The sequence below is a fragment of the Maylandia zebra genome, linkage group LG20 (genome assembly GCF_041146795.1).
Source record: "Maylandia zebra isolate NMK-2024a linkage group LG20, Mzebra_GT3a, whole genome shotgun sequence".
NCBI lineage: Eukaryota > Metazoa > Chordata > Actinopteri > Cichliformes > Cichlidae > Maylandia > Maylandia zebra.
Genome location: NC_135186.1, coordinates 5,747,055 through 5,767,120, shown reverse-complemented (window position 1 = coordinate 5,767,120; position 20,066 = coordinate 5,747,055). Strand labels below are relative to the sequence as shown.

General features: G+C 39.8%; 1 protein-coding gene across 1 annotated transcript in view; it reads right to left on the bottom strand.

Moving 5' to 3' along the window:
* Positions 1-19,268, bottom strand: part of cntn3a.1 (contactin 3a, tandem duplicate 1) — a 79,563-nt gene extending 60,295 nt beyond the window's left edge. Inside the window, exons 1-2 of the mRNA XM_004554164.4 lie at positions 18,717-19,268; positions 8,774-8,917 (exon numbers count right to left, since the gene is read on the bottom strand). Of these exons, the coding sequence (XP_004554221.1) occupies positions 8,774-8,828 (55 nt within the window). The 5' untranslated portion in view covers positions 8,829-8,917; positions 18,717-19,268. The remainder of the gene's footprint in view (positions 1-8,773; positions 8,918-18,716) is intronic.
* Between the last annotated feature and the right edge of the window lie 798 nt (positions 19,269-20,066).

Sequence of the window (20,066 nt, the reverse complement as noted above, 5' to 3'; positions counted from 1 at the left end):
CCCACAGAACATTTAGGGTTCCCGAAACAAAGCTAGAAACAGGTGTTTGGGGGATTCTTTGAATACCCTGTTAAGTCTCTTGCTGCTGTGACTTGAAAATGAATGGATGGATAGATTCTCAAAATTGTTATTTATTATTCTTGATGGGAGGAATATTCACAGGGAGGAACAGTCCACATCTTTACATATCTGTATAGAAAACTTCAAAGACACTCTGAGATCTTGCTTGAGGATTCCTAAAGGCTTTGCCATGTACTGATGAATCAGTGAGTGAGTCAATATTTGAAACTCCACTCACGTCTTAGATTCATACATGAGGGTACAAAGGAAAGTGAAAGATGTTCCATTACTTTGTATTAGACTGCTAGCTAAAAGTTTCATTTTCACTTGCGTCACTAAGCCATTTGGAGTCAGTAAAATGTGTATTTTAAAACATGTTTTCAATTTAGAGTAATAGCTGGCTGTAACAAAAAACAAAATTCAGGTTTATCTTAAAAAATCTTAAAGAACCCAATCTACACTAAAAAGTTTTGTTGGGAATACAAATCCATATTTCAGTCAAACATTTTCATTATGTGAGCTTTTGTTGACTGCCACTATCCTATTGGCAAATAAAATGGCAATTGCAAACACACTGGCTGTTGTTTAATTTTTGTATCAGATCAGTTTTGCACTTGTCATTTGTTGCTAAATGCAGTAAAGAGCAGTATTTACAGCACTTGGAGCAATCAGTATTGTTATCTTAATTTTACCAGTCGTCCTCTGCTTGTTGTGTCAAGAGAAGGGGCTTTGCACACTTGTCAAAGTGCACAGTGAAACAAAGAGCTTAGGAAAAATCCCAGCAAAGACTCCCAACAAAGTATGCTCAAATGAAACAAATGCATATAAACGAGGTAAGCAACATTAATGTGTGTGTGTGTGTGTGTGTGTGTGTGTGTGTGTGTGTGTGTGTGTGTGTGTGTGTGTGTGTGTGTGTGTGTTTGTGTTTCTTATTTTCCCTTTTGTTTTTTCTTAATAAAAGTTTTTTTTTCCCTTCTACTTAGCTTAGCTATGCAGCAAGCAGAGCAAATGGATCCCCCGTTACACAATTAGGGGAGCGCAGTTTTGCTAAAAATCATAAATATGTTTATAATGATATGCTTTGAAAAGTAAACATATCAATATGCAGTCTGCAAAATCCTGATTATATTTAAGCAACCTGTGTCGGGCATTAGTTTACTATTCTCAACTATGAAAAACAAGTAATAAAACTGATTTTTGGGTGAGCCTTTAAGTTGGTGCACTGAAACCTGTTTGGTGTTTGTATACCACATCATGCTTTGGCTGTCAAACAGGGATTATAAACAGCTAAAACTCTGATTTTAGCATGGCTGAAATGCCCAAATGATCTGTGAGCCCAAATTAGCCAACTTTATCAACTAACCTGCTGATCAGAGAGTATTTGTCTGTGGTTACTCTTATATCAGGTAGGACTCCAAGATGCCCCAAGGTAATTATGTGTTCATTCAAACCTGGTCCCTCAATTTGAAACACAATCCCTCATAACTGTTGTTTTCACTGGTTTCTTACAGGTTTCCACAACATATAAACTAAAGAAAATCGTGTGCAAGCCTCAGTGACACCACTGCTTTGCCAAGCTACTGGCTGTGCATTTTGGCTGTGACAATAAAAGTCAAAATATATGACTTCTTAAAAGGTGAAGACACGTAAGGCAGATTCTTCCAATGTTATTTCTCAGTTATTGTGAAGAGAAAAAACAAACAAACATTTGATTGCTGGTTAAACCTTTCAGCTTAATGGGATTATGTGTTTTTGTATCCAGCTTTGCTAAAATTGTTCTCCTTCAATGCCGACTATAGATGTTTCTAGGATTGTACTCCTGCCAATTATTTTTAGGCAGATGCTTGTAAATTTGTAGAACTTTGAATAAAGTGTTCAAATTAATATTTTGCATCAATAGAAGATCATTTTTGGTAAGCTGCTATCCACAGCAAATGACAAAAGACACACGAGTATTTTTTTTCCCTAATGACCAGATTGCTGTACACTACCCCTTTGATTCATTTGAATATTTCAGAATTTCGTTTTTAATTAAGCAGAAATTCAATCTTTTCCTTCAAGGCTTTACGTGTAATGACTTACTTCATAATAAAAATGGAATTTCTCAATAAAACATGAGTAATAAATTTTTATGATGCTCCACTGACTGTTTTAAGACAGTATGGCAGAACCACAGAGTCACATAAAAACCTTTGACCCAGTGTTTGAAGTTGCTTGCTGTGTTAAGTAGTGATACAACAATCCAGCTTCATCAGGTGTAATCTTTGGCTTTGGGTATCTGTCAACGCTGAGTATCAATATGATACAAGGGGACAAAGTAAGGCATAAACCATAAAAACGATCATTTTGACTATTAATTACATATTATTTAACATAGTACATGGATAATTTTACTTGTGATTTATTTGAACTTCAAATAAAAGCAATTTTAAATTAAAGCTGAAAGCAGAGAGGGCCGTCGCATTGCGGTGGAGTCGAGCCCTGCCCAACATCTCCTATGCCCACTAGGTGACAATGGAGAATACCATTTACCAACATGTCACACTGATGCATGCCATTTGTGGAATCACCAGTTAAACGTTCATCTAGATCGAATGATGATCATAACCTACTGTGCATTTCCACTTCACACTAGCTGGTGTCCTAACTATTGCTGAGAAATGGCATATCAATGTGTTCGGGGCTCGATTCTCATCCTGCCTATGAAGTTTGGGAGACATTGGACAATGTGCCTTTGAGTTACAGCAGTTTAGTAGTTCATGGCGGCCATGACCACACCATTTTACAAAACCCCAAAAGCTTCACAATTTAACATGACCAAGGTCTTCAGGTTCCGCACAATATCATGTTGATCTGATGAAATCTCTAGGGGGACTTCTTCGTGAAAGATTGAGGCCTTAAAATGGCGAAAAATGTCGCCAAATTTGCTAATTAAATTTTAAATACATGATTTCCTGTTAAGTTTAGTATGTGGTTCCAATAGACTAATTTTTACGTCTTCATTTCTTACATAAGGCTGCCAAATTTGAAAGCGACCATAAAACATGAAAGCCTTCATCACATTGGAGGTCTGTGCCAAGATTCATGAGTTTTAGAGCTTTCCAAGTCCTTCAAAACCTATGTCCTATTTCATGGTGATTTACATGGCAACCACGGTGCGCCGTTCAATGAAACCTCACGGTTTTCACACTGAAGCATCATAAAGGTTCACTGTTTTTTTTGGTGGAGGGGCTCAATCTAAGTGGAGCAGTAAGTGCTCCCACTAGGTGGCGCTCTAACCACTGCTGGCAATGGTCATATGAATCTGTTCAGGGTGGGACTCATGCCTGTGAAGTTTGGGGGAGATTGGCCAACATTTCTTTCAGTTCTAGCAATTTTGTGCTTCATGGTAAAACATCAAAATTCACCATGCCGCCAGGGCCACGCCTTTCGACGAAGGCTCACAGTTTTGAATGTAACCTAAGACCAACTCATTAAGGCTTTCCTGGACAAATTTGAGGCTGTTGGGATCATCCGCCTTGAAACATTACCCCAAAGTGTAAAACATGACATTTCCTGTTCCCACTAGGTGATGCTGTGAACACTGTAAAATATTGCAGTTGAAATGTCTTCAGGAGCAGAGCCGCAAACCTGAGAAGCTTGGTCCAGATTGGACAATGCATGTGGGAATATGAACAAATTAAAATATCATGGCAAATTATCGAAATTCGCTATGGTGCCACGTGGTGAAAATTGAAAAGCAGTTTAATGTGGCCCAGGTCTGTAGTTTAGTCTGACCGAATACGAAGTTGAAGTTGATCCCTAGGAGGAGTTCACAAAAGTACAATGCCTGGAAATTGCAAAAATTGCCATTTTCAATTCAAAATGTTGGACTTCGTGTTGGGTTTGGATCATGGGGTCTCCATGGACTCTTTCGTCCATCTTGGCATGTTACATACATGCAATAAATTTCGTTCATTCAGCTCAAACTGTGTGTCTGTAGTACTTCAACATAACCTGCATAGGTGGAGTGCTAGAGCCATTCTGAAACGCCCAAGTCCAAAGGGCAAGGCAAACTGAAAGAAAACTAACATTAACCTAAACTGGGAGAAATAAACAAACAACATGAAAAACCTGGACATGAAACCTAGAAACATGGCGTGAACAACAGATGACCTGACAAAGAATGAGCAGAAACACACAGACTAAATACACACAAGGGTGATTAGGGGAAGTGGAAACACATGGGGAAACAGCAGACACTAGTCTGACATAACCAGACAAAGGAAGCAAAGCTGACTACACTGACATAGGACACAGACCTTCAAAATAAAACAGGAAACATGAGACGCAGACAAGACAATATAAACTTTGACAACAGAAGAGGGAAACAGGGAGAGGGAAACTTAAACACAGGGGTAGAAAACACAAAGAGAAACTAATAAACAAAACTAATAAACAAATGAACTTAGCTAGCCTAAAGAACTTAAACATAACATCCAAATAAACTAAAACTCAAAACGCTGGATCAACAGACCCAGGAACGTGACAGAGCAGATGCAACAAATTACAAAAAAACTGTGGAAAAAACAGGTGGACATGGTGGAGGACATAGTGTACGCTGTATGGGTATTTTTGACCTAAAAGACCATTCCACAGGAGCAACTGACACCCCCACCTCAGATGTCAGACCAGAAGCTGAGGCAACATGCTCGTGCTCCTCATGAAATCTGCACAGTAATCACACAGAGAGCGATGCAGAGCGGACAGCCTACCAATAGCTCAGCGGCACCACACCAAAAGCAGACTGAGTGAAAAAAAGTCCACTCCGTGATCCAGAGACAGAGGCAGCTGCAAATATAACTCATCCTTTAACAGGGTCACCTGTGGAAACCTTTTACAGCATTAACTTCTTTCTCTTAAGGAAAATTGTGCAATGAACATGTAATGAAAACCATCTGATTGATTAAACAAAAATAAATACAATTTGAAAATATATATTATTCACATGTTAGAGCTCAGTGTGAGAGTCATTAGGTTAATGCAGGCCGCTTAGGGTTGCCAACTCCCTGAAAAATAAATAAGGGACACCTCGTGGCCAGGGCCGGGCGACCCAGTTGTCTTCACCCTTCCCAGTGTGGTGAATTTTCTAGCTCTTTTTTTGTGTGTGAAATTATTTTTTTTAACCCTTTGACTTGAATTTGATTTAAGTAGATGTGTATTCTTTGTGATATGAACACATGTGAAACAAATGATCATTTAGCCATTTATTTTTAGCTCAAAATGACAACATTAACACAATAAAACAGGTCTCTTTCTTAAACAGAAGCCTGTCATGCTTAACTTTTGAGAATATAAGTAAATCTTTCTTTAAAAGAACTCTGTCCTGCTTAACTTAAAATAATAGAAAACAATAGAAAGAAAAATATTCTTGTAACAGTGCACATTTAGTGCATTTAGTACAATCGGCTTCAGTTGAAATATTATTTCAGCTTTTCTAATGCTAATCAGCTGCTCCTGTTTGTAAACCCGCTTGTTCCCATGATTACGCATCTTAACTCATCATCATTATTCATCTATGTATTACTTTTATGTATTAGTCATCTATTTGTTGTAATCATCTATCCTTGCAGTTGTTTATTACACAAAATAAATTATATTATCACACTTCTGGCCACATAGCGCTGATATTCATTGCACATGCCCATATTAACTTTTTCCAGCCAGGTGTTTTCCTTTTCCCATTCTTCCCTTTGTCTGAGGGGAACAAACATTGCTGCTCTAATGCTGGGCTTACACTGTGCGATTTTTGGCCCATTTTGAGCCGATTTTTGACCGATTTTGGCCTTCATCGTGCGTCGTGTAGTATACGTGGGGTAACGAGAAGTGATTAACACCTCACGACCAGCTCCCGATCATCAATCGCTCGTGAGGTTCTCACCACAGCCGCTCACACTGCTCGCACGCAAACACGTAAACGTTGGTGTAAAAGATGGAGCAGCACGGCTGTGCAGCGTGTGATCTGGACACAAGCGATGGAGGCACAACTTGTAGAACTTTGGAAAGCTCATCCGAGCCTTTTCGATGTGGCATCACAAAATTATCACGACCACAACAACCGTGAAAACAGTTGGATTTACACTGTTGCTCAATCACAGCTGCCTGATGAGTGTTTTTCATTAGCAATTTAGCAAAGTTGATGGTGGTGGTGTGTGTGTCTGTGTGAGTGTAAGACGGAGAGAGAGAGAGCGCGACAGATTTTCTGTTATAACCTTCATTTTATGGAGGCACAGTGTGAGCACTCAGGTCGCATCAGAGCATCGGGCCGTATAGTGTGAGACCTGCATCGTGACCTATGAACTTCTAACCCCTGCGAGTCAATCGTGCAGTTTGAGCAGGAGCTGAATAACGTGACTGAAAAAATCGCACAGTGTTTGCCCAGCTTTAGGTGTACTGTTGTCCGAGACTTGCACCGCCGTGTCGGCGTTTGTTTCCCTGTTGGCCATGCTTCTTGTTGTGGTCATCTGTTGTCTTCCGGTATTTTCTCCGTAAGCGACCTTTCCTCGACCAATGAGATGAGCGGTAATCTGAATTGTCATACTCGAATTGTCATAAGTGTGCTGTCAGCTCATTGGTCACAAAGCAGGAGAGGGGCTGGGAATTATGTTTTCAAACAAAGCGTTAAATCCATAAACATTTATAGACTACTTTTGATTCTCACTGTATTACGGGACAAAGTGCGTCCCTTATTAGCTCAATACGGGACGTGTACTTTTGTTTCGAAATACGGGACGATTCCGTATTTTAAGGGACGGTTGGCAACCCTAAGGCCGCTGCCATTCATGATCATGCTAGTTCCTCATTTCCTTACTCCTAATCTCACTGCGCTCACTTGACCAAAGTTTGGCATCAAGTCAAAAACCTGTCAGTACTGCAGGTGTGAAATACCCTCAACTGCTGACCCCGTCCCTATGATATGATAGCTCTGCCTTTAGCAACCACATGCAGTGCTTGTGGTTTTACTTAGCATAGCTTCGTAAACACTGAAATCCTAGAATTCAGTTTAGCCCCATAGACGATGCAAATGTGTTTTCTGAGGATCAGACCAATCCAAATATTGGACTGGTGTATCCCTAGTATGAAGGTTAGCTGCATCTATGTGGGCAAACTGCATCATGATTGCTCTCTTGCTCTCTGTCTTACTCACTCACTCCTGTATATAGTGCACACCCATGCAACCGGACATTGAAACCTTCAGAGAGCAATAGGGGGAGAGGCGGTTAACTTCAGATAAACTCACTATGGGAATAACTTCCCCTTGGCCCTACTGCTCTCCCACACAGCCAATGCTTACTCTTAAAAAGAACACAGAGTCTGGATAAATAACCTACCAAGTACTGTCTCTACCAAGTATTTCAAGTCTGCATGCTGAAAGAATGATCATGTCTTCTGTAGAACACAGAGGCTTTGGAGGTCTGTACTTACATTGCACCATGCTTTTCTATCGTAAGCAGAACAATGTAATGTAACTCCACACTGAATATTAATGCTCAGTTACTCTGTGTTACCAACTGTGAATGTCAGGCTCAGGACTGAAGCAAGGGGCGTGCAACACAATGCTTTTCAGAAACGATTTGCCCTCTGCTCCTTTGTTAAGCGTTAAATTGCTTTGAATAGCAACGTCTGAATGTGGGTTCTGCAGCTCGTGATTGCAAGAGCAAATTTTGTGACTGCGCAGACTGCAGCCCTAAATTGTCTCCTGTAGGCAGTTTGTCTGACATCAAAACTCTTCCAGGGTTTCCATCGATGTCAAAGACACTGTCTTGTCTGTATATTTAAGAGAATGCCTAAGTAGGCCATAATATGCAGTCCAGAATTGTGGTATAGATTGTAATCCCATAGCAAGTCACAGCTCCCCGAGGAAAGCCTCATTAGACGTCCACTGATGTGTATTGGAATTAGTGATAAGTGGTGCTAATTGCCATGTAGGCAATTTTAGGTGCCGACATGCCGTCGCGCTTTTGAAAAAGAAAAAAACAAAAGACCCGCGTGTGCACGTAAATTCACACAGTGACAGTCACAAACACATGCACGCACACTAATTATTTTAGGTCCCAGCTGTGAGGAGGGGCTGCTGATTTTGAGCAAGGCAACATGAAAGATTACTCATTCCTCAAGATACTGTGCTCATGCAACAAAGCCCTTATTCATCTTGCTCTCAGTTTCAAACTCTGACATTCTGCAGAGAGCTACCATTTGACCCCGAAAAATTTGTAAGGGAGGAAAATTAGGTTTCTCATTAAAAGCAAGATCACAAAGCAAGATTCCAGTACTACGACTGGCGCGATCTCATTTAGGTAACAATTGAGGCGCTATTTAAAATGAATGACTGCACGCTCAACTGATAGAAAGAGGCTGCCTTTCAGAGATGGAAACCTGGCTGATTGTTTTTTGCAACAGGATGCAATGCCTGGGAAAAAACAAAAGAAAAAGAGAAAGAGAGAAATAGTTGCTATGCACAACTGAGAGATTGTCGATTTTCTTGCCTTGAGCTGCCAATGAAAGGAACAGTAACATGAACATTTCCTAACATTTGTAAAATTGTTCAAAGCTTTGGGCACTCTTTTCCTTAAAAAAATCTTTTATTTTTCTCTTTTAATTTTAAGAGCCATCTGTTCTGAATTCAACATAGACCATAGGCATCAAGACAAGAATACACATTTGGGAGGCTTACCTGCCAGGCGTTCCACCAATGACAGCAGCACTATAAGTTTCCATAGCAACTTCATTTTAATGGTCTCAGGTCAATAAAAGCTCACTTCCAATCACAGGTGTGTAGAATCACAGCTTTGTCCTTTCCAGCACTTTCACTGTTGTTCTGTCAAAAAAAAAAGAAGAAGAAAGAAAGCAAAGGGGAGGAAATCATTAAACATTCAAAATCTCTAATCTCGATTCAAAACAGTTGGATGGATTTCATGAGAACCATTACTGTCCATGTTTGTGACATATAAAACAAGAAGTTAATGTTAACATGTAGAAAACGTATTTTAGGTAACAGGTAATATTTGGCAGGTGCTTTTTGTTTTAGCTGCAGATCTTGTGGTGCACAAAAGGCTTCCACTGTTGCAGAGTTTGCTTAAGTGTGCTCAACGTTTCATAATAGGGATCATGGCTGCGAGAGAAACATAAAGGGATTGCTCACTTGTGCTCAAACTTACTGAGACAAAACAAAAAGCACGCTGGTTGTCAAGACACATCCCTAGCACGTAATAAAGTAGCGTCCTGGCTCCTGGATTCTGCCTGAACGAGGGGGATTATGTACGTCTGACACAAAGCGCTGACTGTACACAGTACAAAAACATTTTCAGTCCCCCTGGGAGACTTGCAATTGATTTTCTCAAAGGCTAAACTGTAATTTATCTCTCCTTCTTACTTAAATGAAGTCCCAAACAAGTTGTGATATGAGAATAAGTCGCACTCCTCCCGTCACTGATAAACAATGATGCAGCCTGTTTATTTGTTTAAATACACATACATCCCTAACATGGTGATAGCCAAGATCCTTTCTGATAAAGCAGCAGATAAATGTTTGCGTACATGAGGCTGCGTATGGAGTGAAAAAGGATGAAGGGGGGAAATTAGCCGTTGCCTTTGTTCAAACCGACTCTCCCTGGAACATTTAACTGACTGATGGTAAAGCTTCCTCTGACTCCAAACCATAAGCATGCTGAAATAAATGAGAGGGGGGGAATTAATAAGAACATACAGTGTAGTCTATCAGGAGCCGCGTGCCAAAAAAGCAGAGACAACTGAACGATTACGCTTTCTCAGTTATATGCGCGCCTTCTATCCTTGCGCCGCTGAAAAGCATAATAGAGCATACTGATGCTTATGTGAATATATCAACTGCGTCCCTGACACATTTGCCTACACTATTCCTCCTTCTGCATGTACTTAACCATTAAAGGCAACACCCTTCCCCTATAAATCTCATTATGGAGATTGGGTTTAGAGAGTCATCTTAGTTCCAACTTATCTCGCAGTTATTACGATGCAAATGTCAGGAGTAAATGTTGGCTTTCATTAATAAAACAGAGACACTTCAAATCCCTCCAAGGGCTCCTGGATATTTTTGGAATGTGCCTCCTTTGAGTGAATAATTGTGAGAAATGTGCTGAATAAATTACTCAACATTATGTCTTTAATTGAAAAAATAGGAGTCTTTAAAAATTCCAGCCGCACACTTGCGCATTGCTACTTCAATGTCCGGGCGACATCTAATGTAACGTGCATGTGTACAGTTTTAATTTGACTACTAAAGTAAACGTGTGTGTCACCATGGGCTGCAGATTGAACTGTCACTGCAATTTGACACTCGCATTTCGACAAACACTTCATGTTTTTTTAAAAAATGTTCAAGTAATTGTTTTGTCAGCCATTAAACGTTTTACAGTCTGGTCATCTAAAATTAATTTATCCTGCCCTGACAGCAACACAACTGAACATGACTGGAATGTGTGAACTACTGAGAGGCCCCATTCAAAAAAGCTACTATCTGCTGGCCTCTAACACCAATCTTTTGATCTCTATTAGGCTGCAAGCCTCGAGACACGAGACATCAGACAACAGGGTTAGTGGAGGGACAAAAGAAAGCCTTTTGATCCAAAGAAGCTCAGCACTAAGATGATGTCTAGGGGAGTTGAGTCGTGGCCAGCATTTGACTTCCTATTCAGTGCAAATTGATTAGCCTCGTGACCTTAAGTGGTAGCGACAAGGCCAATGACTTACTTTCATCACAAATTGATTCTCTCATTTGTTTGCTTTATCAGATGAAAGTTAATGATAAGGAAGGCTTTCAAACTTTGCCTTTCAAGTTTCAACCTCTTTCATGTTGTTGGAAAAAAAGCCCGTGTTTGAAAAATGGATTATGATCAAGGCCTGGAATGACAGTCCTGGCCTAAACATTTCCTGACCCAATTTGCACAAACTCAACAACACTTAAATGGAACGCAGCCACAAAGTCAGCCTCTCACTGCACATATGCAGATGAAAGTAAAGGAGAATAAAACAGGTGCACTGCATGTAATGAAGAACACACATTTGTATGGTTTCTTTCTTTTTGACTAATGCCTTAACCAGTTTTTCAGTACAAATCCAATCAGAATATTTGAAATGGTTTGCATACTCATTTGCCACAATAACCTTATACCAGTACCAGCTGGGGGACCCTGTTATTTCTTCTCTCAAGCAGTGAGATGACACGCAAACACTCACTAACAGCGCTGTCTTCTTCTTGTCACTCGTCAAGTTATTAGCCTGAAGCTTTCAGGTCGGCTGGTTGACAAGAGCTCATCCAACCAAATCGTCCATGTTACTTTGATAAAGAGAAAACCCTGCAAAGTTTTGAAGCTTTGAGACTGAAAATATCTGAATTGACATATTTTGCTGTTTGGTCTAAATTTGTTCTACACAGCTTTGAAGGCTCAAGAGACTAGAGTAGCAGCCGCGTTCAAACCAAGCTGGACGGTTTGCCATCCAATGGAAAACGATACACAACAGGAACTGTTACGGCTCAGGACATGAGGCTGATTAACAGTTTTACTCAAAATTATTGTACTGCGATCCAGAATTGAGTCTGCATTATTATATTTTTGGTAATATATACAAATATGAGCCAGAATATGTTGAGTTTGTTGTTATGACTGAAATAAAATAACTATGTGGAAATTCTTTAATATACAACACTGGATTTTGTAAATTATTTAATTTAAGCTAAAAGAGTAAGGCTCTACATTTAATTAATCTGCAATGTGGCAGATTTAGTTAAATACAGACAAAAAGCTTCTTTTTTTCTGTAACCAATCAACCAACTTAGGCATGACTTCACCAAGATTTTCTTTAGTCAGCTACATCACTGTATATCATAGCAAGGCAATTGAAAGTGGTTGCTGGGTGGGAGACAACCTTTCTCCAATCATTGTGTGACTAAGACAACACATTGCAATCAATCCGCACTAATGAGCATAATTCATCAACGACTTGGCTCAGCTATCTGCCAGCTGGTTGTATTTCCCTACGTTAAAGCAATGTTGCTGAGCACCTATGTTATCATACAGTTAAACTGCCAGCTTACAGCAACTATGTCACTATTTGTGGAGGAATTTCTGAATCTCTGTTTTATTTAACTATGAGCTTCTGGTTGGACTCTTAATGTAAGTAGTTGGTGTGATTCTTGCCATATATAGACAGCAACAGATTTGTGTCTTTTACTTATTTATCACAGTTAATTGTCATATTATGACAAGCGGATTGCAATAATTGCCAACTTGACCCCTGAAACTGATAGCAGACTGAGTACCTTATTGCTGTGGTAGCACCATCTTAAAGAACCAAAATCACTTTGAAGATGGCAACTGACTGCAAGTGGGCAAAGTCCAGATCCCTGTCTTCAAGGCAACCATTTCAAAGACAGTTAGCAAGTTCATTACACATGGCCACAATAATTTTAATGAGCTCCAACCATCGTTTTCCTTAGTGTGTCTCTGGCATATGGTATGTCAAACCAGCAGTCTTATCAGCAGCCAAATGCTCAAGCATCCACCCACCCAGTGAACTTGTCTGTTTTAAAACCCAAGGAAACGGAATTTATTTGCGCATATAAGACGGGAAAAATCAGCTAATACCCACATTTAAGAAGCTACGCCCATCAAATATTTGGCATCTTTGCTTAAAAATTTACTTCAGTGACTAAATCGCGCTTGTTTGGTTTCTGTCAATCAGCTAATGAGTTAAACTTGAAATCTTCTCTGACTTAAAGGAGCTTATGAGAGAACAGCAGAAAGAACTTTGAATGCAAAACCGAGTGTTTCGTTTTACTTTTGAGGACACGCAGCTGCTTCCAGGGAAGCTTCAGATTTGTAGAGACAAAGCACTCCTCCAAATTTCAGCGTTGTCAAAGTGACACCACTCATCCTCTTGTTCTCTGACAGCACCAGCTGGAGCTTATAAACCATAGACTACAGTTCAGTAAACCGCACACTTTGACAGTGATGGCAACTGATTCGACCCTCTCCCCTACACCCGATCTTTCAGCTGTCATCAGTTTTTAGGGCTTAAAAATATATTAATAGAAGGTTACTCTGGGTCCCTTTTGTGGTTGGAGAGTCCAGATGAAGATAAAATTCACACTAAGAAGCAAGAGCATCCCCCACACACACGCACATGCACTCCCTCCAGCCCCTCCCGGCCCCCAAGCTCTGAATCATGAATGAGGCCAGACTCCCACACTCTGCAGGAATGAGACAAGACCAGGAGGAATGGCATACAATGCTGCATCTTTAATCACCTGAGCTGTGGCTTCACTTAATCTGCAGACACCAGCTCGATCAGTGTTTTCCTTGCACGTGTGGCTCATCTCACAGCTCCGAGTGCCTCCGGTCATTCAAAATTTATTTTGTGGTGATGCTCAACTTGAGACTGGTAGTAGTAGCAAATGTGAAATTATTTCTATGTCCTGCATTCTTGGATTCACCACACACAAATTAAAGTTTAACAAGCACCTCCCAGACAAGTGCCACTAATAATGGAGTAGATAGTAGTGCAGTGAATAAGTCTTTGGCCCCTTCTTGATTTCTTTTTGCATATTTGTTACATTTAAGTGCCTCACATTATCCAGCAAGTTTTAATATTGGACAAAGATAACCCAAGTAAATACAAAATGCAGTTTTAAAATGATAATTCAATTTATTAGAGAAAAAAAAAGCTGTCCAAACCTACCTGGCTCTATGTGAAATAGTAAATGCCTCCAAAACCTTCTACCTGGTTGTGCCACCCTTGGCAGCAAGAACTGCAATAAAGCTTTTATGATAACTGGCAGTGTGTATTTCACATCACTGTGGAAGAATTTTGGCCCACTCTTCTTTGTTATAATTCAGCCACATCAGAGGGTTTTCAAGCATGAATGGCCTGTTCAAGGCCATGCCAAAGCATTTCAACTAGGTTGAAGTCCAGACTTTGACTCTGCCACTCCAAAACCTTCTTTTTTTTTTTTTTTTTTTTTTTTGGTTTTGTTTTTTAGTCATCCAGAGGTGGACTTGCTGGTGTACTTCGGATCATTGTCCTGCTGCATAATCCAAATAAGCTTGACCTTTAGGGCAAAAACTGATGGCCGGACATTCTCCTTCAGGATTTTCTGGTAGAGAGCAGAATTCATGGTACCATCAAGTCATCCAGATCCTGAAGCAACAAAGCAGCCAGGCCATCACACTACCACCACTATAAATGGCTGTTACTATGATGTTCTTATTATATAATGATGATGTGTTAGTTTTACACCAGGTGTAAGGGGACTCAAACCTTCTTGTCTCATTAGTCCAGAGAATATTTACCCAACAGTCTCAAGGTTATCAGGATTTTTTGTGTTCTTTTTGGTCAGCAGTGTTTGTTTTCCTTGGAATTCTCCCATGAATTCCATATTTCCAATTTTTTCTGATTATTGAGTCACGACTTTAACTGAGGCAAGTATGGCTGCAGTTCTTTAGATGTTGTTCTGGGTTCTTTTGTGACCTCCTGGATGAGTCATGTAATACTAAATTTTTGGTAGGCTGGCTACTGCTGGGAAGGCTCACTACTTTTTCTCTAGTTTTCTTCATGTGTGAGTAATGGCTAGAAATGGCTCTGTAACCTTTTCCTAGCTGACAGACGTCGGTGACTTCGTGTGTTGATGTGTCACTTTTTTTTTAGATCTTTTAACCTACTTATTAATGAAAAGATTATTTCAAAACTGCATTTAGCTTTTTCACAGGTTCCTTTTGTCAAGTATTAAATATACTTTTTCACTGCACTACATGTATTTTAGATGTTTTTTTACTTTATTTTTATAAAGGTATGTAGATATTGACTATGCTTTGTTTTCATTGTCACTATGGGTTTTGCTAAATTTTAACATGGTGCCATATCTGTATTTGTAGCCCCTTGCACAATTTAAATGTGACTGTACTTCTCACTGTATTAATTATTGTACTACGTATAAGAATTCAACACAAGTGCAATGTTGACGAAGCACAGAAGAATCTATTTGCATATGATGAGTAACAACAAAACTTTCTTTAGCTAAAGATTTTATGTATGCCCAAATATTTTTTTCCGTCTTCCCCACAAATGGCACACCGCAGGAGGCAAAGGAAGTGCCAGTGTATTCCCCAGCCAAGATTCTACCTCAAATAGTGGCACAAGACAAAGAGACTAATAGTGTTTTGATCTAAGCACACAAGCTGCAGGCGTGACATAACACATGCCAGCTTTTTCATTTCTCCAGACCGCACCAGGGGCGCTCCACTAACGCGCTCATTCCAATCTCCCCTGTGACAAGAGCAACTGAGCATGTTGAAAGGTTCTCCCTGCTTGCATACATGCTCCAAGACCAGATTTTAGCATAATGAGCCAGTGTGTGGTTATTTTAGGTATGGCTCCTGTGTCAGCCTTCTCTCCCCCTTTTTTTTTTTTTTTTTCTCACCATATAATCCTCTCATAACCCACCAAGCTGACAGGACAACACAGGTACATGTTAAAATTCTTAAGATCATGTTTAAAGCACAAAAATGGAATTTTCTTTCATTCATTTCATTCATTTCTTTCATTCAGTAATCACTATTTAGAACCGAGAATAGAGCCATGCATCTAAATCCATTTCAACATTTTCTAAAAACCCTTAAAAACATTGCTGCTTACGTGGTTAAACCCATAGAAACAAATTCATTGAAAAAGTCTGAAATTAGTAAGATATATACATGGTTTTGGGAAACAGATATGTAGATAGATAATAAGTACTGATTATGTACTGTCTTTAATTTTACCTCATGTTTTTTTTAGATCTTAACGCCTTCTTGTGTTTTATAACCAGAGAGTCAAAATTTCATTGCCTCGAGCAAATGAACTCTACAAATCAACCTGCCTTGCCTTCTCTTACAAGTAATTCTAACACTCTATAAATGTTTTTAGGCACAAGCTGACAATCCCAGTGCACATGCTTTTACTAAATTACCAATTAAGGATGCCAATTAGGATAATAAAAGCCTCCCAATTAATAGTTCTTTAAATACACTAATTTAGCACTTGCTTGATCTCAGCTGTCATCATGGGAGGTAATTTTCTGCCCTTGATGGAGAAAAGGCAAACTGCTATTACTGCAAGGAAGACAGATCCTCTAAGACAGATTTTAAGTCTCCGTAAGGACCATTGTTTAAAGCATAGATAGATAGATAGATAGATATTCACAAGCCAGTGGTCACACAACACTGTAATTGGTGCTGACTTGCCGTGACTGACTTAAGTTGACCTGACTACTGCCATGATGGCAGGTTTGCATGTCCATGATAGCGGTACCAACATGAAGTGCTCCCATCTGTACTTGTGACATTCTTGCAGCAGAACCCCGCCCTGCGGCTGTTTAGAAAGGACAATACCTGCCTGCCCACAGTGGGAATAGTGAAGGACTTTCAGGATCACAATCATATCCGGACGCTTCATTAGCCAGCAGTTAGTCCGGATACGTCTTTTATTGAAGATGTGTTGATGTGCTCAACAGTGGTAGCTTCGATGAATGACCACTGCACAGCTGCAGGATGCACTACTCCAGGAATGGAGACACTTGTGCAGTCCATGTGTGACCTGCATCACATCCAGAGGAGGCCAATTCCCCTTCTAAACATTTTACACATGCATATATTATAGTGTTGGTCTAGAAAATATCTTTAAAGCACAAACTTGCACTTTTTTTTTATCAGTGTGGACATATATTTCCTTTTTTAATGATAAGCAATTATGTATTTATGTCAATAAACTACAATTGAAAAAACTTGCTTATTTACTTAATTAATTTTCTGAGCTTTCTCACAGTTCATGTCTAGCTCATTTTTGTCACAACCACAGATTGACAGAATTTTGTCTTTTTACAGATTTGTCATGTTTAAAACTAGTATATAAAATGTCATTTTAATGCGCTTGTTTGCTGCTTCATTGGGGTTCATAATGCAGAAAACTTTGCTTCCAGTTCTCAGAGCAACTGCGCCTTGTCAATGTAACTTCTCGTATACATGCAAGAATTCTGCGTTATTTCACTAAACTGAATACTGATGTATTACAGTTGTCATTATTAATATTCCTATAAGAAGAAATTCAAGCAGTCAGTTCTTTTGGTTTTGTTTTTTTACTTTTTAATGCAATAGGTAAGCATATTGTCCACACGGATTAGCTTATGCACTGCTGGTGTCCCACTTACTTATTGCATAGACAACTGAATAAAAGATGAAGACTAAAGAGTTTAGCTCTGCAGGTAAAATGTCCATAGTCTGCACTTCTTTGCATGTGAACTCAGAGACAAGTATGAACAGCAGAAACACAAAACTGAAACAGAATTTTAAAGAAACCAAGTGACTCATCCAAATAGATTTGCTTACTTGTTAAAGTAATAATAATAAAAAAAGGCAACCCCTACTTGAACCAATCAGAATGCACATGCGGTACTTTTGTCTTTGCCAACTCAGACTCCTCTTTCCTCATCCAGACCAGGCTCAGCGGGGTACTATGAACTTCATGTTCACCCTCCTCCTTTTTCTGTCCCGGTGACATCATCAGAAACCTGCCCAGCCATAAGCTCACTTCCCCAAGGAGATGTGTAGTAACTCTACAATTCCAGTCACTTTAATACAAATGTTTAAAAAGGAGATACTGCACTTCCAGTTCGGTGGAAACAACAAAATCAACAAAACTATACCCAAACATGCAGTTGAATGTATGCCAACATGAAACAAAAACAGTATTTACGCCTGTGAAGCATCCCCTGAGGTATCCCTAAGAGAGGGGCAACACTAAACACTGACAAAGGGAAGAGTTAATAATCAAAACCACCTCTAATACATTTAATAGCAAAAGCACTGTAATTTACTTAATAGCAGAATCACAAGCAAAGAAGATCCATATGAAACATATGGACGCTTGATTTCACGAGATTAACTATTTCCAGCAGAGTCGGATGCTAAAGGACTTTAGACAATCCGAACCAATCAAGCGAGGAGCGCGGTGCAATCAAAGAAAAGGAGAGATGATGAGACTGGACTGATTCCAATCCCCTGGTGATCACTGACGGCAATGTGTTCTGCCAAAAGGTTTTAAATGAACGAGGAATGATGGTCTGGATTTGTGCCTCACAGAAAAAGCTGCACGGTATAAATGATGGCCATGGCCAATTAGGAGACGCAGAATGTGATTATCTGATGAGAAATGGCACCAGTCAGCTGGGATTTCAAAGCTGTTAGTTTTCTAACTCATGCATGGCAATAATGGCATGGACACAATGCCGTCACTTGTGCAATTGAGCGCTGAATGTCTAATATGTGGGTGTGAATGTGTGCTCCGTACTATTGATGGGATACTTCAAAAACAAATGCATATTATAAAATGAGCAAGGCAGTTTCTTTGACATCACGTTTCGGTAAATACCTAAAATATTCAGCTTTACTCCACTTTACTGTGGTTTATTTCAGAAGTGGAAGTTGTAGACCGGTGATAACAACAACCTCGTAGCACAGGCATAAGAAATAATCAGTACTGTATCGGGAATAGTGAATACTGCAGCTTCCGTAGAATACCGAATAAAGTAAATAAATGTATTTCCTTACCGGAATACATATCCTCTGGTGTTTGCTGTCGTTCATCCCTTCTCGTATATCCATGATACACCGCGCATCTCCTCACTCCTTCACCCAAGCAGGTCCCCAGATCGAGTAGACGACTACAGTTTAGTTGGTCTCTTCAAAGTGCGGGTGTTGCTCTCTCTAAATACACCCAAACTGCTTTCTTTCTCCTTTCTTGAGGCAGACTACCCTAAATGTAAGCGCTTACTCTTTTCATCGTCGGTCCCAGTGTTTTCAGCGTCTGAGTAATTACCAGCACCTCGGTCCTCCGCTCTCCTCACTGGTACATTAATGTAGGATATCCCGATGGTCCCGCATGCACCGCGGGCAGGCGGATTTAAACCAAGCCCTTAGCGGTGGTAGTTTGCGTAGTGAACGTTTTGAGGTTGAAATAATTGTTGTTGGGTAAATTCGTTTAAGGAACACAAAGAGTTCGCGAGCAGCTTAAAACTGGTTTTTGAATGCGCGAGTCCAGCTCGTCTACACGGTGAGGACTCCAACTGCCTGCGCGCGCGGCGCCGCTGGCACACGGGACATCAGAGGTGGATGCAGGAGGGTTTGGTCTGCGTTTTTTTCCAAGCTGCAGGTCTTCGACATTTCCTCAAAATGTCATGATCACCTATCCGGGTACAGCAGAACGGATCTGTATAAAGTAACTGTAGTTTTATTGTTTCTGGCTGATAAGGCAATAAGGCACGGGAGTTATGTATGCACACATTCATTTTATTTTGGGGGATAATGAGGATTGTCTAAAAAATGTATTTCTTAAGCACCAAAATTGCTAATTACGCAGAATTGACCTGTAAGCTATTGCCGCAAATTCGTGGGCTAATGGTTTCATTCTGATGTTTAGTTGGTACTTATTATACATAATATGGGTCATATTTTCTAAAGTGATGCCATTTATTGTACGCAAAATCTTAAAATGGCTTTGAAGCCAATTAAAAAAAAAAAAAAGTTCAATTATACAAATTACGTAAAAACTGATTTCATTGCTGAAAAGTTAATAGAATGAGCTAACATGCACAGTGCCACACTTTATAAGCTCACCTTAATGGAGTAAATTTCAGTATCAGTTCTGAGTATGTTTTTCCTGGTGGTACCACAAGCCAGTGTGTCTGCTATAAAGCGAGCTACAGATCTGCTCCATATACGTATCCCAGTAAGCCATAACATTTCTACTCTAAAACCTGCAAAATGTGATGACGCCATTGCTGATGAGTCAGAATACCTGAAAACACCTGCGTGCATGTGAAGAGCACGCTTTTATGAGTGTGGAAATATTAAATTATTCTAATATATAATTATTTAATGTAAGTGGAGGCACGACTTGTA